The sequence below is a fragment of the Oncorhynchus mykiss genome, chromosome 1 (genome assembly GCF_013265735.2).
Source record: "Oncorhynchus mykiss isolate Arlee chromosome 1, USDA_OmykA_1.1, whole genome shotgun sequence".
Classification (NCBI taxonomy): domain Eukaryota; kingdom Metazoa; phylum Chordata; class Actinopteri; order Salmoniformes; family Salmonidae; genus Oncorhynchus; species Oncorhynchus mykiss.
This window is the reverse complement of record NC_048565.1, coordinates 84,859,707-84,885,041: the sequence shown is the minus strand read 5'-3', so window position 1 is coordinate 84,885,041 and position 25,335 is coordinate 84,859,707. Positions and strand designations below refer to the sequence as shown.

At 43.8% G+C, this 25,335-nt stretch overlaps 1 protein-coding gene across 1 annotated transcript in view; it reads right to left on the bottom strand.

Moving 5' to 3' along the window:
- The window catches only part of LOC110531225 (secreted frizzled-related protein 5), a 31,549-nt gene extending 6,444 nt beyond the window's left edge, over positions 1-25,105 (bottom strand). Inside the window, exon 1 of the mRNA XM_021614446.2 lies at positions 23,967-25,105. Coding sequence (XP_021470121.1) covers positions 23,967-24,552 — 586 coding nt within the window. The 5' untranslated portion in view covers positions 24,553-25,105. The remainder of the gene's footprint in view (positions 1-23,966) is intronic.
- Between the last annotated feature and the right edge of the window lie 230 nt (positions 25,106-25,335).

The following is a 25,335-nucleotide window of genomic DNA, read 5'->3' as shown; positions in this document are numbered from 1 at the left end:
ATAGAGCTGAGTATAGTAGAGTATAGGGCATAGAATTGTTGTGTTTTGAGTGGGGTAGAGCACAGAACAGTGTAGTAGAGTACAGTGCAGAGTATAGTAGAGTAGAAAGCAGAGTATAGTAGAGTATAGAGCAGAGTATAGGGCATGTAATTGTAGTGTATCGGGCGGAGTAGAGCATAGAACAGAGTAGAGCAGAGTATAGAGTAGAGTAGAGCATAGAGCTGAGTATAGTAGAGTACAGAGCAGAGTAGAGTATAGAGAATAGCAGAGTTTAGAGCGGAACAGAGTAGAGTAAAGTACAGTATAGAGTAGAGCAGAGTATAGAAAAGAGTACAGCATAGTATAGAGCAGAGTAGAGTCAAGTAGAGCAGAGTATAGAGCAGAGCAGAGCAGAGTAGAGCTGAGTATAGAGCAGAGTAGAGCAGAGCAGAGTAGAGTGGAATAGAGCATAGAAAAAGAGTACAGCGGAGTATAAAGTAGAGTAGAGCAGAGTAGAATATAGAGCAGAGTAGAGTAGAGCTGAGTACAGAGTAGAGTATTTTGCCGAGTATAGAGCTGAGTAGAGCAGAGTAGAGTCGAGAAGTGCAGATTAGAACAGAGTAGAGTATAGAGCAGAGTAGAAGCAGAGTAGAGTCGAGTACAGCAGAGTAGAGTAGAGATTCAAGCAGAGCAGAGCAGAGTAGAGTAGAGCAGAGTATAGAGTAGAGCAGAGCAGAGTATAGTGTAGATTTTAGAGCAGAGAATAGTAAAGGAAAGTAGAGTAGCGCAGAGTATAGAGCAGAGTAGACAAGAGTATTATGCAGAACAGAGTAGAGCAGAATAGAGCAGAGAATAGAGCAGAGTAGAGTTGAGTAGAGAAGAGTATTTTGGAGTATAGCGCAGAGTAAAGCAGAGTATAGAGCAGAGGAGAGCAGAGTATAGGGCATACTAGAGTAGAGTGGAGCAGAGCAGAGTAGAGTATAGAGCAGATTAGAGCAGAGTAGAGTATAGTATAGAGAAGATTAGAGCAGAGTATAGGGCAGACAACAGTAGAGTGGAGCAGAGCAGAGTAGAGCATAGAGCAGAGTAGACTAGCATAGAGTATAGAGCAGAGTAGAGCAGAGTATATTGCAAAGCATATAGCAGAGTATAGCAATAGGGTATAGTTAGGTAGAGTAAAAGAGAGTATAGAACAGAGTAGAGCACAGTATAGGGCTAATTAGAGTAGTCTAGAGCAGAGTAGAGCATAGAGCAGAGTATAGAGCAGAGTAGAGCGGACAGCAGTAGAGCATAGAGCAGAGTAGAGTTGAGTAGAGCATAGAGCAGAGTAGAGCATAGAGCAGAGTAGATGATAGAGAAAATTATAGAGTAAAGGAGAGAAGAGTAGAGCAGAGTATAGAACAGAGTAGCGCCGAGTATGGTATAGTATAGAGCAGAGCATAGAGCAGATTAGAGCAGAGTATAGAGCAGTAAAGTGGCAATAGAGCAGAACAGGATAGTAGAGTAGAGTAGAGCAGAGTAGAGTAGAGTAGAGTAGAGTAGTGTAGAGTAGAGTAGAGCAGAGGGGAGGTGAGTATAGGAGAGTAGAGTAGAGTAGAGCAGAGCAGAGTAGAGTAGCGAGCAGAGTAGGGTAGTAGAATTGAGTATAGACACGAGTAGAGTGGAGGGGAATATAGAGCAGAATGGGGTAGTAGAGTAGATTAGAGTAGAGTAGAGTAGAGTAGAGTAGAGAAGAGTAGAGTAGAGTAGAGTATAGAGCAGATTTGGGTAGAAGAGTAGAGAACAGTATAGAGCAAGCTAGGGTAGTAAAGTAGAGTAGAGTAGAGCAGAGTAGAGCAGAGTATAGCACAGAGTGGAGAGCAGTTAAGGGTAATAGAGTAGAGTAGAGCAGTGCAGAGTAGAGCAGAGCAGAGTATAGTATAGAGCAGAGTAGAGCAGAATGCAGAGCAGAGTAGAGTAGAGTTTTGAACAGACTGGAGTAGAGTAGAGCAGAGTATAGGGCAGAGTAGAGTAGAGCAGAGTGTAGGGCAGAGTAGAGTAGAAAAAGCAGAGTAGAACAGGGCAGAGTAGAAAAGAGCAGAGCAGAATAGAGTAGAGCCATGCAGAGCAGAGCAGAGCATAGAGTAGATAGTAGAGTAGAGCATAGAGTAGAGTAGAGTAGAGTATAGAGCAGAGCAGAGCAGAGTGTGGAGTAGAGCAGACTAGAGTAGAGTAGAGCAGAGTACAGAGCAGAGCAGAGTAGAGTAGAGTAGAGTAGAGTAGAGTGGAGTAGAGCAGAGTGGAGTAGATTAGAGTAGAGCAGAGTATAGGTGCAGAGTGGAAAGCAGAGTAGGGTAATAGAGTAGAGTAGAGAGCAGAACAGGATAGTAGAGTAGAGTAGACTGTAGAGCAGAGTAGGGTAGTATAGTAGAGTACAGTATAAAGTAAGCCAGGGTAGTAGAGTAGAGTAGAGTCGAGTAGAGTCGAGTAGAGTATAGAGCAGAGTGGATGAGAGTATAGGAGAGTAGAGTAGAGCAGAATAGACTAGAGTAGAGCATAGTAGAGTAGAGAGCAGAGTAGGGTAGTAAAGTTGAGTATAGACAATAGTAGAGTAGAGTAGAGTAGAGTAGAGTAGAGTATAGAGCAAATTTGGGTAGTAGAGTAGAGAACAGTATAGAGCAAGCTAGGGTAGTAGAGTAGAGTAGAGCAGAGTATAGCACAGAGTGGAGAGCAGTTAAGGGTAATAGAGTAGAGTAGAGCAGAGTGCAGAGTAGAGTAGAGTATAGAACAGACTAGAGTAAAGTAGAGCAGAGCAGAGTATAGGGCAGAGTAGAGCAAGCAGAGTAAAACAGGGCAGAGTAGAAAAGAGCAGAGTAGAGTAGAGTAGAGTAGAGCAGAGTATAGCGCAGAGTGGAGAGCAGAGTAGGGTAATAGAGTAGAGTAGAGTATAGAGCAGAGCAGGGTAGTAGAATAGAGTACTGTATAGAGCAAGCCAGGTTAGTGGAATAGAGCAGAGTAACTCTACTCTGGGTGTAGGGTAGGGTAGAGCAGAGTAGCAGAGTATAGAGCAGAATGGGAGAGTAGAGTGGAGTAGAGTAGTGTACACAGCAGAGTAGGATAGTAGAGTTGAGTAGAGAACAATATTGAGCAAACTAGGGTAGTAGAGTATATCACAGAGTAGAGAGCAGATTAGGGTAGTAGAGTAGAGTATAATATAGAGCAGAGCAGAGCAGAGCAGAGTAGAGTAGAGTAGAGTAGAGTATAGCGCAGAGTAGAGAGCAGAGTAGGGTAGTAGAGTAGAGTATAATATAGAGCAGAGTATGATCGTTGAGTAGAGTATAATATAGAGCAGAGTGGAGTATAGCGCAGAGTAGAGAGTAGAGTAGGGTAGCAGAGTAGAGTATAATATACATCAGAGTAGAGTATAGGAGAGCAGAATGGGGTAGTAGAGTACAGTAGAGTATAGACCAGAGTAGGGCAGCAGAGTAGAGTACAGTATAGAGCAAGCTAGGGTAGTAGAGTAGAGTAGAGTAGAGTAGAGTAGAGTGGAGTAGAGTAGAGTAGAGCAGAGCAGAGTATAGTGCAGAGTAGAGTAGAGTATAGGAGCGCAGAGTAGAGTAGAGTAGAGTGGAGCAGAGTCTAGCATAGAGTAGAGAGCAGCGAAGGGTAATATAGTAGAGTAGAGAGCAGAACAGGATAGTAGAGTATAGAGCGGGGATATGGTGGTAGAGTAGAGTATAGAGCAGAGTAGGGTAGTAGAGTAGAGTATAGCGCAGAATAGAGTAGTGGAGTAGAGTAGAGTAGAGTATAGAGCAGAATAGGGTAGTAGAGTAGAGTATAGGAGAGCAGAATGGGGTAGTAGAGTACAGTAGAGTATAGACCAGAGTATAGGGCAGCAGAGTAGAGTACAGTATAGAGCAAGCTAGGGTAGTAGAGTAGAGTATAGAGCAGAATAGAGTAATAGAGTAGAGTAGAGTATAGAGCAGAATAGGGTAGTAGAGTAGAGTATAGCGCAGAATAGAGTAGTGGAGTAGAGTAGAGTAGAGTATAGAGCAGAATAGAGTAGTAGAGTAGAGTAGAGTATAGCGCAGAGTAGAGTATAGGAGAGCAGAATGGGGTAGTAGAGTACAGTAGAGTATAGAGCAGAATAGAGTAGTAGAGTAGAGTAGAGTATAGAGCAGAATAGGGTAGTAGAGTAGAGTATAGCGCAGAATAGAGTAGTGGAGTAGAGTAGAGTAGAGTATAGAGCAGAATAGGGTAGTAGAGTAGAGTATAGCGCAGAATAGAGTAGTGGAGTAGACTAGAGTAGAGTATAGAGCAGAATAGAGTAGTAGAGTAGAGTAGAGTATAGAGCAGAGTCGGGTAGTAGAGTAGAGTATAGAGCAGAATAGGGTAGTAGAGTAGAGTATAGAGCAGAATAGAGTAGTAGAGTAGAGTAGAGTATAGAGCAGAATAGGGTAGTAGAGTAGAGTATAGAGCAGAATAGGGTAGTAGAGTAGAGTATAGAGCAGAATAGAGTAGTAGAGTAGAGTAGAGTATAGAGCAGAATAGGGTAGTAGAGTAGAGTAGAGTATAGAGCAGAGTCTGGTAGTAGAGTAGAGTATAGAGCAGAATAGGGTAGTAGAGTAGCGTATAGCGCAGAATAGAGTAGTGGAGTAGAGTAGAGTAGAGTATAGAGCAGAATAGGGTAGTAGAGTAGAGTATAGCTCAGAATAGGGTAGTAGAGTAGAGTATAGCACAGAATATAGTGGTGGAGTAGAGTATAGTAGAGTATAGAGCAGAATAGGGTAGTAGAGTAGAGTATAGAGCAGAATAGGGTAGTAGAGTAGAGTATAGAGCAGAATAGGGTAGTATAGTAGAGTAGAGTATAGAGCAGAGTAGGGTAGTAGAGTAGAGTACAGTATAGCGCAGAATAGGGTAGTAGAGTAGAGTAGAGTATAGAGCAGAATAGGGTAGTAGAGTAGAGTAGAGTATAGCGCAGAATAGGGTAGTAGAGTAGAGTAGAGTAGAGTATAGAGCAGAATAGAGTAGTAGAGTAGAGTAGAGTATAGCGCAAAGTAGAGTAGAGTATAGAGCAGAATAGGGTAGTAGAGTAGAGTATAGGAGAGCAGAATGGGGTAGTATAGTACAGTAGAGTATAGACCAGAGTAGGGCAGCAGAGTAGAGTACAGTATAGAGCAAGCTAGGGTAGTAGAGTAGAGCAGAGTAGAGTAGAGTAGAGTAGAGTGTAGTAGAGTAGAGTAGAGCAGAGCAGAGTATAGTGCAGAGTAGAGTAGAGTATAGGAGCGCAGAGTAGAGTAGAGTAGAGTGGAGCAGAGTCTAGCATAGAGTAGAGAGCAGCGAAGGGTAATATAGTAGAGTAGAGAGCAGAACAGGATAGTAGAGTATAGAGCGGGGATATGGTGGTAGAGTAGAGTATAGAGCAGAGTAGGGTAGTAGAGTAGAGTATAGCGCAGAATAGAGTAGTGGAGTAGAGTAGAGTAGAGTATAGAGCAGAATAGGGTAGTAGAGTAGAGTATAGGAGAGCAGAATGGGGTAGTAGAGTACAGTAGAGTATAGACCAGAGTATAGGGCAGCAGAGTAGAGTACAGTATAGAGCAAGCTAGGGTAGTAGAGTAGAGTATAGAGCAGAATAGAGTAATAGAGTAGAGTAGAGTATAGAGCAGAATAGGGTAGTAGAGTAGAGTATAGCGCAGAATAGAGTAGTGGAGTAGAGTAGAGTAGAGTATAGAGCAGAATAGAGTAGTAGAGTAGAGTAGAGTATAGCGCAGAGTAGAGTATAGGAGAGCAGAAAGGGGTAGTAGAGTACAGTAGAGTATAGAGCAGAATAGAGTAGTAGAGTAGAGTAGAGTATAGAGCAGAATAGGGTAGTAGAGTAGAGTATAGCGCAGAATAGAGTAGTGGAGTAGAGTAGAGTAGAGTATAGAGCAGAATAGGGTAGTAGAGTAGAGTATAGCGCAGAATAGAGTAGTGGAGTAGAGTAGAGTAGAGTATAGAGCAGAATAGAGTAGTAGAGTAGAGCAGAGTATAGAGCAGAGTCGGGTAGTAGAGTAGAGTATAGAGCAGAATAGGGTAGTAGAGTAGAGTATAGTGCAGAATAGAGTAGTAGAGTAGAGTAGAGTATAGAGCAGAATAGGGTAGTAGAGTAGAGTATAGCGCAGAATAGAGTAGTGGAGTAGAGTAGAGTATAGAGCAGAATATGGTAGTAGAGTAGATTATAGCGCAGAATAGAGTAGTGGAGTAGAGTAGAGTAGAGTATAGAGCAGAATAGAGTAGTAGAGTAGAGTAGAGTATAGAGCAGAGTCGGGTAGTAGAGTAGAGTATAGAGCAGAATAGGGTAGTAGAGTAGAGTATAGTGCAGAATAGAGTAGTAGAGTAGAGTAGAGTATAGAGCAGAATAGGGTAATAGAGTAGAGTATAGCGCAGAATAGAGTAGTGGAGTAGAGTAGAGTAGAGTATAGAGCATAATAGGGTAGTAGAGTAGAGTATAGCTCAGAATAGGGTAGTATAGTAGAATATAGCGCAGAATAGAGTAGTGGAGTAGAGTATAGTAGAGTATAGAGCAGAATAGGGTAGTAGAGTAGAGTATAGAGCAGAATAGGGTAGTAGAGTAGAGTATAGAGCAGAATAGGGTAGTATAGTAGAGTAGAGTATAGCGCAGAATAGGGTAGTGGAGTAGAGTAGAGTAGAGTATAGAGCAGAATAGGGTAGTAGAGTAGAGTATAGAGCAGAATAGGGTAGTATAGTAGAGTAGAGTATAGAGCAGAGTAGGGTAGTAGAGTAGAGTATACAGCAGAATAGGGTAGTAGAGTAGAGTATAGAGCAGAATAGGGTAGTAGAGTAGAGTATAGAGCAGAATAGGGTAGTAGAGTAGAGAATCAATTGGTTCATTCAGTATACAGGACAGCCTGTTTGAGACCCTGGTCTAGACTGTAACACTGTGCTGTTTGAATCCCTGGTCTAGACTGTAACACTGTGCTGTTTTAGTCCCTGGTCTAGACTGTAACACTGTGCTGTTTGAGTCCCTGGTCTAGACTGTAGCATTTGTTTAGAAGCAGACTGTCAGAAGTTATTTGCTGTAGAGGGAATATATAGTGCATGATCCTGATTAATGTTTGCACTGCAATTACTCTGGAGAAAATGTTTTAATTTGAGAAGTTGTATATTTTGGTTTTGAGGCATGGTGTGTCTGTTTGTGCGTGTGTGTGTGTGTCTGTGCCTATGAGCATGCCTGTGTGCATGTGCGTGTGTGTGTGTGTTTGTGTGTGTCAGTTCATTGATCTACAGAACAAAGGTTTGGGAAAGAGAGAAAGAGAGCAGGAGGGGAGACAGCAGGGGGTAAGGATGTGGTTGTAGGTACGTCTACCAGTGTAACATATAGTATGTTCTTATGTTAACGCATGGTTAGATATAGTTAGCTCATGGTTAGATATAGTTAGCTCATGGTTAGATATAGTTAGCTCATGGTTAGATATAGTTAGCTCATGGTTAGATATAGTTAGCTCATGGTTAGATATAGTTAGCTCATGGTTAGATATAGTTAGCTCATGGTTAGATATAGTTAGCTCATGGTTAGATATAGTTAGCTCATGGTTAGATATAGTTAGCTCATGGTTAGATATAGTTAGCTCATGGTTAGATATAGTAAGCTCATGGTTAGATATAGTTAGCTCATGGTTAGATATAGTTAGCTCATGGTTAGATATAGTTAGCTCATGGTTAGATATAGTTAGCTCATGGTTAGATATAGTTAGCTCATGGTTAGATATAGTTAGCTCATGGTTAGATATAGTTAGCTCATGGTTAGATATAGTTAGCTCATGGATAGATTTAGTTAGCTCATGGTTAGATATAGTTAGCTCATGGTTAGATATAGTTAGCTCATGGTTAGATATAGTTAGCTCATGGTTAGATATAGTTAGCTCATGGTTAGATATAGTTAGCTCATGGTTAGCTCTGCTGGACCTTTGCTTAAAGTTGTGGTAAATACTTTGCCATCCTCTCCCCACACAACATCCCTCAGTTGGTAACGTTGAGTTTAGACAACAGTCTTACATTTTTAAAGATAAATCTATGCGTTTGGTATATTTTATGACCTGATCGTTCATTTAAATTCAACTCTAAGAGAGCATCACAAATCAAAATGACAAAATCTTCAAATTCATGATTGCTACGGGAATATCTAAGTAAACGTAAACTTTTTCACTTCACTTACATCACAGTAAAAACATTCCATGGTATACTGTGATCCCTCATAGACACTGATTGACTCCCAAAGGGCACCCTATTCCCTACATACAGTGGTGCACTATATAGGGAATAGGGTGCCATTGGGGACGTAGTCACTTAATGCAGCCAGCCCAGTCTAATGATTTCCCCTGTTAATGACTAAACGGGACAGAGCAGAGCAGAGTGTTGGTTGTGCTGCACAGAAGGAATACATTTTCTTGACACATACCCTGGCACTGAATAAGACATAACAGCACAACACCACCCCAGTGAAACTATTACCCTACAGACTGAATAAGACATAACAGCCTTCAAGTGAATCATTCAAAACAGGCTGAGCCAAGAGGGAGAAAGAGAGAGAGTGTGTGTGTGTGTGTGTGTGTGTGTGTGTGTGTCTGAGAGAGATGAGAGAGAAAAGAGAGAGAGATATTAACTGTTGAGTTTTTCCACTGTGAGAGTTCCCATGCATTAACACAGTGAAGCCTGCTAGACAGAGAGGGTCAGGGCTTTAATTGTGTGGTGCTGACAATAAGGCATGAGCTGGACACACACACACACACACACACACACACACACACACACACACACACACACACACACACACACACACACACACACACACACACACACACACACACACACACACACACACACACACACACACACACTGAAGGTTTCTGTGTGACTAAGGGGTTCACCTCAATGCGACCCAGTGCAGTGAGGCACGTTGAACTCTGACCCCTGTCATTATCAGGCCAGACGGCTAGTTAGGACCAGGTGATAACCTTTTAACCCTGAGAGGAGAATGGACTAAGAGCCGACCCTCTCTCTAGCCCTCTCTACCCCACTCAATTCAAAGGACCCCCCTCTCTCTCTACCCATCTCTGTCTCTCTCTCTCTCTCTCTCTCTACCCCCCTCTCTCTCTCTCTACCCCTCTCTCTCTCTACCCCTCTCTCTCTCTCTACCCCTCTCTCTCTCTCTCCCTCTCTCTCTCACTCTCTCTCTCTCTCTCTCTCTCTCTGAGTACATGCATATATATCTGTACCCTGTAGTCATCCTGGATAGGGCTATGACTGGAGAAAATTATTTATGTTCTGTAGAAGACACACACACACACACACACACACACACACAAAGTGGGTATAGAAATCCTACAGATGTGAGAATCGTGTTGTGTTTTAGTGGTCCCGGGGGTCGGCACGCAGTGCGATGTTTAAGCGCTCCTCTGTCAGTGAGCATGCTGCATTTTAACAGATGTTAGCCTCGCTGACATAAATCACAAGCTGTATTTCATGTCTGTGTGTGTGTATATTTCATCCCCATTCACAGCAGCGTTTATGTCAGAAGTGTCGCTGCTCGTAAATTAAAGGGCCTAAATGAACCATGAGATTATGACCTGTGCATAGTTTCAACTAGACATTCTACACATAAAAGCCTCTGTGATGCTCAGGAGTGTGCGTGTATTTGTGCAAGCATGTGTGTGGTCGTGCATGTGTGTGGTCGTGCATGTGTGTGTGTGTGTGTGTGAGTGTGTGTGTGAGTGTGTGTGTGTGTGTGTGTGTGTGTGTGTGTGCGCGTACACGTGCGTGCGAGTTTGTGTGTGTGTGTGTGCGCGCGTGCGTGCGTGCGTGTGTGTGTGTGGTCGTGCGTGTGTAATACTATACGGATCTGACAGTAGACAGCAGCCAGTCATCTAAACACACTACACAAGTGAAATAGATAATTAACAAAAGTGAAATAAACAATAAAATGTACGTAAACATTACAATAAACATCTCTCCTCCCTTCCTGTTCTCAGCTTTCACCTCTCTCTCTCTCTCTCTCTCTCTCTCTCTCTCTCTCTCTCACTCCTTTCTCTCTTGTGTGTGTGTGCGCGTGTGTGTGTGTGTGTGTGTGTGTGTGTGTGTGTGTGTGTGTGTGTGTGTGTGCGTGTGTGTGTGTGTGTGTGTGTGTGTGTGTGTGTGTGTGTGTGTGTGTGTGTGTGTGTGTGTGTGTGTGTGTGTGTGTGTGAGTGCTTTGCTATATCATGTAATAGCAGAATAGCTGGTATCTGGTTCTTCCAGACAGAAAGGACAGAGATCCCTCTGAGTGATTCAGACCTCAGACAGACACTGCAGGGAGAGGAATGTTTTGATCTAGTAGTTTCTAAAGACCAACGATTTCATCGACTTCGATGTGATCTTAGAGCACATAATGAGGAATAAGTTCAAAATAAACTCAAACGTAAAAATAAACACGTGCTTCGGTTTGTTCCATTTAGGCCAGACCAAGCAGGGTAGGAGTGGGAAACTTCCAGGCTGGTACTCTAGCCTGTTAAACAAAATGATGACTTTACCAGTGGGCAAATACTAAACACTCTTACAGATACTTTTAGAGGAGTTTGACAGCAGTTGTGTGTTAGAAGGAGTATTATGGTCTGTTTGGAATGCCCGTGTAGTGTAGTCAGCAAAATACATTTAGAAATCTATATTATTTAATTATTGCACCCACACAACGAGCGTCTGCATTGCCAAGGGCTAAAATAGAAGTCAGTTCTATTTCTGACGCAGATCACGCTGCAAGTCCTGCCTCTCCCATCTCCTCATTGGTTTATAGAAGCAGGAACCCACGTGCCATCTCCTCATTGGTTATACCCACGTGGGTGACTGAAAGACAAACGAGGTCAGTGGCAGTAATGTACCTAAATTATGAAAGTTGCCAATCGTAATATAAAGTCAAGAGAAGAAAAAGCCTAAGAGGAAAGATGACTAGAAACGATTCGGTTGACCGTTTATGTGTGGATTAATTGTCGGAGTAGAGGAACTTGTGTATTTCAGGTAAAATAACAACTCAATGTTTATATCCCAGGACAAATTAGCTAGCAACAGCAAGCTAGCAAAATAGGACAAATAAGCTAGCAAGTGCAAGCTAGCATGCAAAATTACCATAAATGTTTGATGCTTTTCGACCTGTCCACAAATTAATGTAATTGGTTACATTTGTTTTGATATTTTAACCTGCGTGTCGTGATCACATTTGGTGTGGGGGGACAAAATACATTTATACACGATGGCGCACGAGCGCAGCCGGTTTGGGATCCATGTAAGGGTTAATATTATGGTCTGTCTGGAACACTACAGGGTTAGGGTTAATATTATGGTCTGTCTGGAACACTACAGGGTTAGAGTTAGTATTATGGTCTGTCTGGAACACTACAGGGTTAGGGTTAGTATTATGGTCTGGAACACTACAGGGTTAGAGTTAATATTATGGTCTGTCTGGAACACTACAGGGTTAGAGTTAGTATTATGGTCTGGAACACTACAGGGTTAGAGTTAATATTATGGTCTGGAACAGTACAGGGTTAGAGTTAATATTATGGTCTGGAACACTACAGGGTTAGAGTTAATATTATGGTCTGGAACACTACAGGGTTAGAGTTAGTATTATGGTCTGTCTGGAACACTACAGGGTTAGAGTTAATATTATGGTCTGGAACACTACAGGGTTAGAGTTAATATTATGGTCTGTCTGGAACACTACAGGGTTAGGGTTAGTATTATGGTCTGTCTGGAACACTACAGGGTTAGAGTTAGTATTATGGTCTGTCTGAAACACTACAGGGTTAGAGTTAATATTATGGTCTGGAACACTACAGGGTTAGAGTTAATATTATGGTCTGTCTGGAACGCTACAGGGTTAGAGTTAGTATTATGGTCTGTCTGGAACACTACAGGGTTAGAGTTAGTATTATGGTCTGTCTGGAACACTACAGGGTTAGAGTTAATATTATGGTCTGGAACACTACAGGGTTAGAGTTAATATTATGGTCTGTCTGGAACACTACAGGGTTAGGGTTAGTATTATGGTCTGTCTGGAACACTACAGGGTTAGAGTTAGTATTATGGTCTGTCTGGAACACTACAGGGTTAGAGTTAGTATTATGGTCTGGAACACTACAGGGTTAGAGTTAATATTATGGTCTGGAACACTACAGGGTTAGGGTTAGTATTATGGTCTGGAACACTACAGGGTTAGAGTTAATATTATGGTCTGGAACACTACAGGGTTAGAGTTAATATTATGGTCTGGAACACTACAGGGTTAGAGTTAATATTATGGTCTGGAACACTACAGGGTTAGAGTTAATATTATGGTCTGGAACACTACAGGGTTAGAGTTAATATTATGGTCTGGAACACTACAGGGTTAGGGTTAGTATTATGGTCTGTCTGGAACACTACAGGGTTAGAGTTAGTATTATGGTCTGGAACACTACAGGGTTAGAGTTAATATTATGGTCTGGAACACTACAGGGTTAGAGTTAATATTATGGTCTGGAACACTACAGGGTTAGAGTTAATATTATGGTCTGGAACACTACAGGGTTAGAGTTAGTATTATGGTTTGGAACACTACTGGGTTAGGGTTTGTATTATGGTCTGGAACACTACAGGGTTAGGGTTATATCAGACTAGGAGGCTCTCAGGACATCAGAGAGGTTCTGGTTCATAACAGAATGTCAGAAGCCGCTAACCTGACTGGCTTACACTGATACGGGTTCACACTCAGTTTCATACTCACACTCACATGCACACTCACACGCACAGACACGTGCACGTTTACACGGATCAGAAGTGTAAATCACAAACACTCCAGCAGGATGGAGACCCACAGGATGGTGCAAAGTTTAAACAAAAGCTTTAAACAGGTTTCCAGAAAAAGTTAACAATTACATTTTCTTTAAAAATTGACCTTGGTACCAGTGTTTTAGTAGATGTATGAATCCTAAAATAAAAGAGTAAATAATTAAAGAATACATTTATTTTAATTGTATGAATTCCACAATCTGGGAATTTCAGAATTCTGTGGTTATCATGGCACCGTTAGGTAGCCTATGCTGATGAGCTGAAATATCGGGTGTTGACCCATGGAATTGCAGGCCTGATTATGGCAGGTTGGTATTTGGCTTGGTTGGTTAGCTAGATCTGAACGATTAAACAACACCAAATCAACAACATTGTTTTTTGAGCCCCCAGACCCAGTTTCTACAGGAAGTGGACCCTGTCTGTCTGATGTCTATACCTACCTGTCTGTCTGATGTCTCTACCTCCCTGTCTGTCTGTTGTCTCTACTTCCCTGTCTGTCTGTTGTCTCTACCTCCCTGTCTGTCTGATGTCTCTACCTCTCTGATGTATCTACCACCCTGTCTGTCTGTTGTCTCTACTTCCCTGTCTGTCTGATGTCTATACCTCCCTGTCTGTCTGATGTCTCTACCTCCCTGTCTGTCTGATGTCTCTACCTCGCTGTCTGTCTGATGTCTATACCTCCCTGTCTGTCTGTTGTCTCTACTTCCCTGTCTGTCTGATGTCTATACCTCCCTGTCTGTCTGTTGTCTCTACTTCCCTGTCTGTCTGATGTCTATACCTCCCTGTCTGTCTGTTGTCTCTACTTCCCTGTCTGTCTGATGTCTATACCTCCCTGTCTGTCTGATGTCTCTACCTCCCTGTCTGTCTGATGTCTATACCTACCTGTCTGTCTGATGTCTCTACCTCCCTGTCTGTCTGTTGTCTCTACTTCCCTGTCTGTCTGATGTCTATACCTCCCTGTCTGTCTGATGTCTCTACCTCTCTGATGTATCTACCACCCTGTCTATCTGATGTATCTACCTCCCTGTCTGTCTGTTGTCTCTACCTCCCTGTCTGTCTGTTGTCTCTACCTCCCTGTCTGTCTGATGACTACCTCTCGGTTGTCTCTACCTCCCTGTCTGTCTGATGTATCTACCTCCCTGTCAGTCTGATGTATCTACCTCCCTGTCTGTCTGTTGTCTCAACCTCCCTGTCTGTCTGATGTATCTACCTCCCTGTCTGTCTGATGTCTATACCTCCCTGTCTGTCTGATGTCTATACCTCTGTAACGCCCTGACCATAGAGAGCCCTCGGTTCTCTATGGTGTTTAGGTCAGAGCGTGACTAGGGGGGAGTTCTAGTCGTTTATTTTCTATGTTGCTGGTTTGTATGGTTCCCAATTAGAGGCAGCTGGTAATCGTTGCCTCTAATTGGGGATCATATTTAGGAAGCCCTTTCTCCCACTTGCTTTGTGGGATATTGTTTGTGTTTGTTGCACCACGTAAGTCACGGTTCGTTGCTTGTTTATTGTTTTATTGATGAGTTTCACTTAATAAAAGGATGTGGAACTCAAATCACGCTGCGCTTTGATCTGTCCATTTTCACGGATGTGACAGAATATCCCACCAAAAGAGGACCAATCAGCCTGTTCATGAGGTAGAGGAGTTTTGGACATGGGAGGAGATCATGAGTGGATGCCAGACCCTTCCTTGGCGGGAGTCGCAGAGGACTCAGGAACGACAGCAACGACGCCGGGGGCCGTGGCCACAGAAACCACAAGATATTTTTTTGGGGGGGGCACGATGTGTGGCCGGCTGAGCAGCGGCGAGTGCCAGAGCCAGAATGGGAGTCGATGGAGGAATGCAATGAGGGATACCGGAGAGAAGAGTTAGCGAGGAGTATGCTGCAGTGCAGGCGTGCTGAAGAGCGGGTCATCAGTCCGGTGCCATCTGTGCCAGCTCCTCGCACTCGCCCTGAAGAGCCAGAGACCGTCAGGGAGGCGATGGAGAAGTTGGGGGAGAGAGAGAGAGAGAGGAGAGAGATGTTGTGCAGGTGTGTTCTGCTCAACATTCGACCTGAAGAGCCTGTCAGCAATCTGGTGAAGTCTGTGCCGGCTTCACGCATCTGGCCTCCAGTGCGTCTCCCCAGCCCAGTACGTCCTGTGCCAGCTCCCTGCACTCGCCCTGAAGTGCGTGTCACCAGTCCGGTGCCTCCTGTGCCGGCTCCACGCATCAGGCCTCCAGTGCGCCTCCACACGCCTCCAGGCACAGCGTCCAACCCAGCTCCACGGCCGGAGCCTTCCTCTGCGCCGGTGCCCAGTCCAGGCACGGCGGCCAACCCAGCTCTATGACCGGAGCCTTCCTCGGCGCCGGTGCCCAGTCCGGGCGCGGCTTCCAACCCAGCTCCATGGCTGGATCCGTGGTCGGGGCGGGGGCTACGACACACACCGGAGCCGCCACCGACACTAGTCACCCCCCCCCCCTACCCTCCCCATTTGGTTAGATTAGAGGCAATTGGGGATCATATTTAAGAAGCCCTTTCTCCCACCTGCTTTGTGGGATAATGTTTGTGTTTGTGCTTGTTGCACCACGTAAGTCACGTTTCGTTGCTTGTTGATTGTTTTGTCAAGTTTCACTTAAAACTTCTTGGCGCACCCATCCCGGTTAGCGGGATCATTTTCGTCAACATCCGCTGAATTACAGAGCGCCAAATTCAAATTAAATTACTAAAAAGATTTAATTTTCTTGAAATCACAAGTGCAATATAGCAAAACACAGCTTAACTTTTTTGTTAATCCACCTGGTGTGTCTTATTTAAAAAAAGCTTTACAGCAAAAGCTATCCAAGCGTTTTTGTTAGGACATCTCTCTCAGCAGACAAAACAGCAAAGTAGATTGGTCACGAAAGTCAGAAAGCAATAAAATGAATCGCTTACCTTTGATCTTCGGATGTTTGCACTCACGAGACTCCCAGTTACACAATAAATGTTCCTTTTGTTCGATAAAGATTCTCTTTATATCCAAAATACCTCCAGTTGCTTGGCGCGTTATGTTCGGAAATCCATAGGCTCGAGCGGTCACGACGGGGCAGACAAATTCCAAATAGTATCCGTAAAGTTCAGAGAAACATGTCAAACGTTTTTTTATAATCAATCCTCAGGTTGTTTTTACAATAAATAATTGATATTTTTCAACCGGACCTTAGCTTTTTCAATAGGAGAAAGAGAGAAAATGTCTGCTCCAAGCTGTTGCGCATGCAAAACTCTGCTGGCACCAGCCATCCACTGACGCGATGTGATCCTTCTCACTAATTTTTCAGAATAAAAGCCTGAAACTATGTCTAAAGACTGTTCACACCATGTGGAAGCCATAGTGAAAGGAATCTGGTTGATATCCCTTTAAATGGAGGGAAGGCATGCCATGGAACAGGGAGATTTGTTTCTCTTAGGCACTTCCTGGTTGGATTTTCCTCAGGTTTTCGCCTGCAATATCAGTTCTGTTATAATCACAGACAATATTTTGACAGTTTTGGAAGCTTTAGTGTGTTTTCTATCCCAATCAAACAATTATATGCATATTCTAGAGTCTGGGCCTGAGAAATAGGCAGTTTCATTTGGGTACGTTTTTCATCCAAACATTCAACAGTCTGTCTGATGTCTCTACCTTCCTGTCTGTCTGATGTCTGTCTGTCTGTCTGTCTGTCTGTCTGTCTGTCTGTCTGTCTGTCTGTCTGTCTGTCTGTCTGTCTGTCTGTCTGTCTGTCTACCTGTCTGTCTGTCTGTCTGTCTGATGTCTCTACCTACATGTCTGTCTGTCTGATGTCTCTACCTCCCTGTCTGTCTGATGTCTGTCTGATGTCTCTACCTACATGTCTGATGTCTCTACCTACATGTCTGATGTCTCTACCTCCCTGTCTGATGTCTCTACCTACCTCCCTGTCTGATGTCTCTACCTACCTCCTTGTCTGATGTCTCTACCTACCTCCCTGTCTGATGTCTCTACCTACCTCCCTGTCTGTCTGATGTCTTTACCTCCCTGTCTGTCTGATGTCTCTACCTCTCTGATGTCTCTGCCTACCTACCTGTCTGTCTGATGTCTCTACCTACCTACCTACCTGTCTGTCTGATGTCTCTACCTACATACCTACCTGTCTGTCTGATGTCTCTACCTCCCTGTCTGTCTGTACCATCTATGCTCCATCCTTTAAAGATCGTACCTTTCTGCCTATCATCTAAAGATGTGGAATACCGTCGCCTAAATACTGCCAGAGCCCTAGATTTGTTTTGTTAAGTAGTTTTAGGTTTATTTTGTTTTTAAAGCAACTTTGAGATTCTACTTGAAATGAAAAGTGCTATATAAAAAAATATATTATTATTATTATATCTTGTGATATCACATTTTAGGCTTGGACTTTGTAACTTTACTGTAACTATATGACCATGAACCAGTCCTGAAATCAAACGTACACTCTGCAGTGTATACCGTCATTTGAATAGACATAGTTTTCCATAAAAAAAAAAAGAAGTTTGGGTTCAATTCATTCCGTTTGCTTTCCAACGACCATGTGAAACAGTGAGTTATGGGTTATGGCTCAGCGAAGTGAACATGTCGCATAGTTGTTTCTAGTCCCATAAAAACATAACATCCATTTTCATAATGGAATATGGTCTCCATCCAAAATGGTAACCTATTCCCCAAGTAGTGCACTACATCAGCCCACATGTCTCTGGTCAAAAGTAGTGCACTACATCAGCCCACATGTCTCTGGTCAAAAGTAGTGCACTTCATCAGCCCACATGTCTCTGGTCAAAAGTAGTGCACTTCATCAGCCCACATGTCTCTGGTCAAAAGTAATGAACTACATCAGCCCACATGTCTCTGGTCAAAAGTAGTGCACTTCATCAGCCCACATGTCTCTGGTCAAAAGTAGTGCACTACATCAGCCCACATGTCTCTGGTCAAAAGTAGTGCACTTCATCAGCCCACATGTCTCTGGTCAAAAGTAGTGCACTTCATCAGCCTACATGTCTCTGGTCAAAAGTAATGAACTACATCAGCCCACATGTCTCTGGTCAAAAGTAGTGCACTTCATCAGCCCACATGTCTCTGGTCAAAAGTAGTGCACTTCATCAGCCCACATGTCTCTGGTCAAAAGTAGTGAACTTCATCAGCCCACATGTCTCTGGTCAAAAGTAGTGCACTTCATCAGCCCACATGTCTCTGGTCAAAAGTAGTGAACTTCATCAGCCCACATGTCTCTGGTCAAAAGTAGTGAACTTCATCAGCCCACATGTCTCTGGTCAAAAGTAGTGCACTACATCAGCCCACATGTCTCTGGTCAAAAGTAGTGCACTTCATCAGCCCACATGTCTCTGGTCAAAAGTAGTGCACTTCATCAGCCCACATGTCTCTGGTCAAAAGTAATGAACTACATCAGCCCACATGTCTCTGGTCAAAAGTAGTGCACTTCATCAGCCCACATGTCTCTGGTCAAAAGTAGTGCACTACATCAGCCCACATGTCTCTGGTCAAAAGTAGTGCACTTCATCAGCCCACATGTCTCTGGTCAAAAGTAGTGCACTTCATCAGCCCACATGTCTCTGGTCAAAAGTAATGAACTACATCAGCCCACATGTCTCTGGTCAAAAGTAGTGCACTTCATCAGCCCACATGTCTCTGGTCAAAAGTAGTGCACTTCATCAGCCCACATGTCTCTGGTCAAAAGTAGTGAACTTCATCAGCCCACATGTCTCTGGTCAAAAGTAGTGCACTACATCAGCCCACATGTCTCTGGTCAAAAGTAGTGAACTTCATCAGCCCACATGTCTCTGGTCAAAAGTAGTGCACTACATCAGCCCACATGTCTCTGGTCAAAAGTAGTGAACTTCATCAGCCCACATGTCTCTGGTCAAAAGTAGTGAACTTCATCAGCCCACATGTCTCTGGTCAAAAGTAGTGCACTACATCAGCCCACATGTCTCTGGTCAAAAGTAGTGCACTACATCAGCCCACATGTCTCTGGTCAAAAGTAATGAACTACATCAGCCCACATGTCTCTGGTCAAAAGTAGTGCACTTCATCAGCCCACATGTCTCTGGTCAAAAGTAGTGCACTACATCAGCCCACATGTCTCTGGTCAAAAGTAGTGAACTTCATCAGCCCACATGTCTCTGGTCAAAAGTAGTGAACTTCATCAGCCCACATGTCTCTGGTCAAAAGTAGTGCACTACATCAGCCCACATGTCTCTGGTCAAAAGTAGTGAACTTCATCAGCCCACATGTCTCTGGTCAAAAGTAATGCACTACATAGGGAATAGGGTGTCCTTTTGGACACGTCGATGCTCTACATGAGCTCAGTGTGACAGCTTCTATCCTCCTATATCATCAGCGTAGACACCGGCACACTTTCTGAATGGGCTCGCTGAGTGTGTGCGTATGTCTGAGTGTGTCTGGTGTGTGTGTGCATGCTTGTGTGTGTGTTCGTGGACACTTGTTGAATGAGTTTCCCTGAAGCGTTTGCAGACTGTTGTCGTTCAGGGTGTCTGATTAAAACAGATTAAGTCGCTCATATGTCTTCTTTCAAAAGTCACACGTAATTTTATTCAGTGTGCTTTTTTTCTTCACATAAATGTTTCATATATTTTTGTGTGATTATGGTGTGATATCCAGAACATCAGAGATGTAGGATCTCAGTGCATTTGAGGTTTTAAAACGCTTCTGCAGTTTATAATTTCCAATTTGAAATTTTACGGAAAATGTATCAACCAATACCAAAATAGCCATTGATTATAATCCATATGATAATTCATATTTCCAGGGCCTCCCGAGTGGCACAGCTGTCTAAGGCCCTCATTTCAGTGCTTGCTGTGTCACTATAGATCTTGGTGTGATCCCAGGCTGTGTCACAGCCGGCCCTGAATGGGAGACCCATGAGTCGGCGCACAATTGGCCCAGCATCGTGCGGGTTAGGAGAGGGTTTGGCCAGCAGCAATGTCCTTGTCCCATCGCGCTCTAGCGACTCCTGTAGTGGGCCGTGTGCAGTGCATGCTGACACGGTCGCCAGGTGTTTCCTCCGACACATTGGTGCGGCTGGCTTCCGGCTTAAGTGGCCATTGTGTCAAGAAGTGGTGCGGCTTGGTTGGGTTATGTTTCGGAGGACGCACGGCTCTCGACCTTCGCCTCTCCCGAGTCCGTGCAGGAGTTGCAGAGATGGGACAAGACTGTAACTACCAATTGGGTAACAAAAATGATAAATATCAAAATGTCCTTTTGCTGCAGGATTAGTGGCTGCTGTAGTGGCTCAAATTAAGATCCTACGTTTCTGCTCTTTCTTTGTCACTTTTAACATTTACTTTTGGCCCCTCCTCCTTAACACTTTACATTGTCTTCCAGTCCTTCTCAGACAAGTTTGTGTGAGTCTCTGCAGTCAGTTTCTAGACTTTGTTTTAAATAGAATGTTCAGTCTGGAGTATAAAACCAGAAGGATTCTAGAATTACAGTACATAGACAGATTCTATTCATATTGCCTGAGATGGTGCACTGTCGATGAAATCCTGGTTCTTAATCGACTAACCTGGCTAGCGAAGAGTTAAAACATATATTAAGGAATTAATTAATTCAACATTCTCTTTCCCATTCTAACTGAAACTGGAAGGGAACCAGTCTCTTCTCTTGATTTTTTCTTTCACTTTACTTCCTCACAACCTCCCCTCTCTCTGCCCCTCTCTCTTCCCCTCTCTCCCTAAACTCTCTTTCCCCTACCTCTCGACCCAGCTCTTTCATTGTCTCTCTCAAGCCCACTCGGTCTCTTCTTCTCACCCTCATTTTCTCCCCCTTCTTTTTCTCTCCCCCTAATTTTCCCTCTTACACCCCAGTCTCTCTCTTACCCCCTCTCTCTGACACCCCTCCCTCCCTCCCTACCTCCCTACCTCCCTACCTCATTTTCTCTCGTTAGACTAATTCACCCTCAGTAATTAGTCAGCTAGTTAATTGGCTGTCTAACAGGCTGATCAGACAAAAGACAGAGCAGGCCTGGACACAGCAGAGACACAGCAGAGTGTGCCCTTCACTTTCTATAGACTCTAAACTCACATTGACTCTCTCAAACACTGTCTTTCTCTCTCTCGGTAGTTGCCATGCACACACACACACACACACACTAGTTGATTTGGGAAAAGTGTGTAATCGTTCTGTCCTGCACTGGAGACCTAGCTGCCCTCCATGCATCCGATTTCTTATAGAATAGCTCTGTAAAAAAATACATCTGATTTCTTATAGAATAGCTCTGTAAAAAAATACATCTGATTTCTTATAGAATAGCTCTGTAAAAAAATACATCCGATTTCTTATAGAATAGCTCTGTAAAAAAATACATCTGATTTTGATATATCTTTGTCTTATTTGTATGGAAGCCGAGTGAAGTTTAAGGTCTGTTTTCCCTGACCTAGAATAAATCTACTCCTAGAGTTAAAATCATGCTGAATCTCTAAAAGTGTTTTGTAGTCCAGGAATAGTCGTTGTGTCTGGGAAACCAGCCCTACGGGTTTATCTGAAAAGCTGGGGTTCCTTAGATCCGTCTTATCGTACAGTCATTGTTATTTCTATTATTTAATGCACACTAGCAGTTCCACAGTCTGACAGTTGAATTGAGAATGTTTTCCTGGTCTACATTAACTTTTATTTTCATCTCTGCGATTAGAATAAATCATTGCAATATTTGACATGAAAATGTCCCCTTGGCCTTTTTTTTATGTCACACTGTTTTATAGTAGACGTTACATTGAACACATGGACATTTCACTGTGGTGGTCTATGTATTATTTACAGCTCTTTCATACACTAGGAGAAACACTGACTTTTCTAGAGAGCATGTTATCTGTGCTATGGGAATATAATGCATTCTGATATCTAACCTGGAACGTTATCTGTGCTATGGGAATATAATACATTCTGATATCTAACCTGGAACGTTATCTGTGCTATGGGAATATAATGCATTCTGATATCTAACCTGGAACGTTATCTGTGCTATGGGAATATAATACATTCTGATATCTAACCTGGAACGTTATCTGTGCTATGGGAATATAATGCATTCTGATATCTAACCTGGAACGTTATCTGTGCTATGGGAATATAATACATTCTGATATCTAACCTGGAACGTTATCTGTGCTATGGGAATATAATACATTCTGATATCTAACCTGGAACGTTATCTGTGCTATGGGAATATAATACATTCTGATATCTAACCTGGAACGTCATCTGTGCTATGGGAATATAATACATTCTGATATCTAACCTGGAACGTTATCTGTGCTATGGGAATATAATACATTCTGATATCTAACCTGGAACGTTATCTGTGCTATGGGAATATAATACATTCTGATATCTAACCTGGAACGTTATCTGTGCTATGGGAATATAATACATTCTGATATCTAACCTGGAACGTTATCTGTGCTATGGGAATATAATACATTCTGATATCTAACCTGGAACGTTATCTGTGCTATGGGAATATAATACATTCTGATATCTAACCTGGAACGTTATCTGTGCTATGGGAATATAATACATTCTGATATCTAACCTGGAACGTTATCTGTGCTATGGGAATATAATACATTCTGATATCTAACCTGGAACGTTATCTGTGCTATGGGAATATAATATATTCTGATATCTAACCTGGAACGTTATCTGTGCTATGGGAATATAATATATTCTGATATCTAACCTGGAACGTTATCTGTGCTATGGGAATATAATACATTCTGATATCTAACCTGGAACGTTATCTGTGCTATGGGAATATAATACATTCTGATATCTAACCTGGAACGTTATCTGTGCTATGGGAATATAATGCATTCTGATATCTAACCTGGAATGTTCCCATCTTTTCTTCTCCAGATATATCTTATGGCAGTTGCATGGACTTAAAATGTTTATATTTGTATCTATAACTCTCAAAAATAGTTTGAGTGGTTTGTTCTTTCCTATCCAAAAGTTATACACACCTATAACAAAAATGTTACGGAAATCTTGTTCTAGAATATCTTCTGTTCCAAGGTCTGGAGCAGGAGTAAGACTGAGTTGTTCCAAGGTCTGGAGCAGGAGTAAGACTGAGTTGTTCCAAGGTCTGGAGCAGGAATAAGACTGAGTTGTTCCAAGGTCTGGGACAGGAGTAAGACTGAGTTGTTCCAAGGTCTGGGGCAGGAATAAGACGGAGTTGTTCCAAGCTCTGGGGCAGGAATAAGACTGAGTTGTTCCAAGCTCTGGAGCAGGAGTAAGACTGAGTTGTTCCAAGCTCTGGGGCAGGAATAAGACTGAGTTGTTCCAAGCTCTGGAGCAGGAGAAAGACTGAGTTGTTCCAAGCTCTGGGGCAGGAATAAGACTGAGTTGTTCCAAGCTCTGGAGCAGGAGTAAGACTGAGTTGTTCCAAGGTCTGGAGCAGGAGTAAGACTGAGTTGTTCCAAGGTCTGGAGCAGGAGTAAGACTGAGTTGTTCCAAGCTCTGGGGCAGGAATAAGACTGAGTTGTTCCAAGCTCTGGAGCAGGAGTAAGACTGAGTTGTTCCAAGCTCTGGAGCAGGAGAAAGACTGAGTTGTTCCAAGGTCTGGAGCAGGAGTAAGACTGAGTTGTTCCAAGGTCTGGAGCAGGAGTAAGACTGAGTTGTTCCAAGCTCTGGGGCAGGAATAAGACTGAGTTGTTCCAAGCTCTGGAGCAGGAGTAAGACTGAGTTGTTCCAAGCTCTGGGGCAGGAATAAGACTGAGTTGTTCCAAGCTCTGGAGCAGGAGTAAGACTGAGTTGTTCCAAGCTCTGGAGCAGGAGAAAGACTGAGTTGTTCCAAGCTCTGGAGCAGGAATAAGACTGAGTTGTTCCAAGCTCTGGAGCAGGAGTAAGACTGAGTTGTTCCAAGCTCTGGAGCAGGAGTAAGACTGAGTTGTTCCAAGCTCTGGAGCAGGAGTAAGACTGAGTTTCCTGCATGGGGGCTGGAGCTCTCTCGTCTACAACCAGTGTGGTGTGAAGGCACCGACCATATTCAACCTGACGCTCAACTAAACTAGTTGCAGGGACCGTTATCATGTCATATAGTGGCCCTCTTTCACAGTTAGTATACGGTCTCAGAATAGGGTTGTGAATACATGTGTGTGTGGTCTTACCTGGCGCTGGGGTGGCCTGGTTCCCAGCAAACTGTATGGGGATACACAGATCATTATCAATAGGAAACTTATCGCAGGTCAACATCTCCGGCCAGGGAAACCCGTATGTCTCCATAACGGGGGCACAGCTGTCCCTCACGGCCTCACACAGCGAGCGACACGGGTAGATGGGCCTGTCCAGACACACAGGGGCAAACAGGGAACACAGGAACACCTGTGTATCCGCATGGCATCGCTTGGCGAGGAGCGGCACCCAGCTACCCGCCTGCTGTTTGACCTCGGGCATGGTCTCGTGGTCCAGCAGGTTGGGCAGGCGCATCTTCTTGTAGCCCACGTTGTGGCAGAGGCGTAAATCGGCAGGGATGTCCACGCACTGCGGCTCCTTGGTGTAGAAGCGACCGTTGTGGAAGTTGTCCGACTGCCAGCTGTAGTAGTCGTATTCATCAGCGGCCGAGGCGGGGGAGGTGAGAAGGAGGAGGAGGAGGGACAGTGAGAGGGATAGTGCCACGGTGGAGAAGGGGTTAGTGAGTAGTGGTCCCCTCCGCTGCTGCCTGCTGTGGCTGTGGTTCTTTTGTCCCTGTGCCATGTTGCTCTGAGCTCTCAGAGGGAGAAAGAAAGGAGGCCCAACGTGACTCAGGACTTCTGGAGGATAAAGGAAAAGTCTTTGTGCTGAAGAAACAAACTGGAATCCTTTTTTCCTGTCCAAGAACGAGAGTAGAAGCGGAGACAGAAAACAAAAAGAAAGTGTGTATTCCTGTCTTCTTTCAGCAGAGAGAAAATGAGTGTGTGTTAGTGTGTGTCCAGTCCTCTCCCCCCTGCGCTGGTAGAGCTGTGTGTCTCTGCCTCAGGTGGTCGTAAGAAGGGAGACAAGGGTCGAGGGTAAGACGAGGGGTGAGTGGAAGGGGAGTGCTGTGTGTGCCTCTTTTCCGTCTCTCTAACTCTCTGTCAAACTCTATCTCTCTATTGCTTTATCCTTGCAGTTCTGTGTATCTCACTCCACAGCTGTCTCTTCCTCTGTCTCTACCTCTACCTCTCTCCTGCTCTCTCTGTCTGTGTCTAGCAGTGTGTGTGGAGCAGCTACAGTATATCAGCTAGAGGGATAGTTTTTCCCTGTCTGCTGTCAGGCCTCCTAGTAGACTGCCTTCCACTGGCCCCACACAGCTCTACCTCATCCAATCCGAGACCAGGGGGAGGTCCAGAGAGGGGGGAAGAGAACCCCCCCTCCACCTCACCATCTCTGGTAGACACTCCCTGAGGCAGAGAGAGGCAGGCTGAGAAGGAGAGAGAGAGAGAGAGAGAGAGAGGGACATATCCTCCAAACCCAAAAGGCCTGTGGTGTTGATGGTATAATAAACAAAATGATAAAATA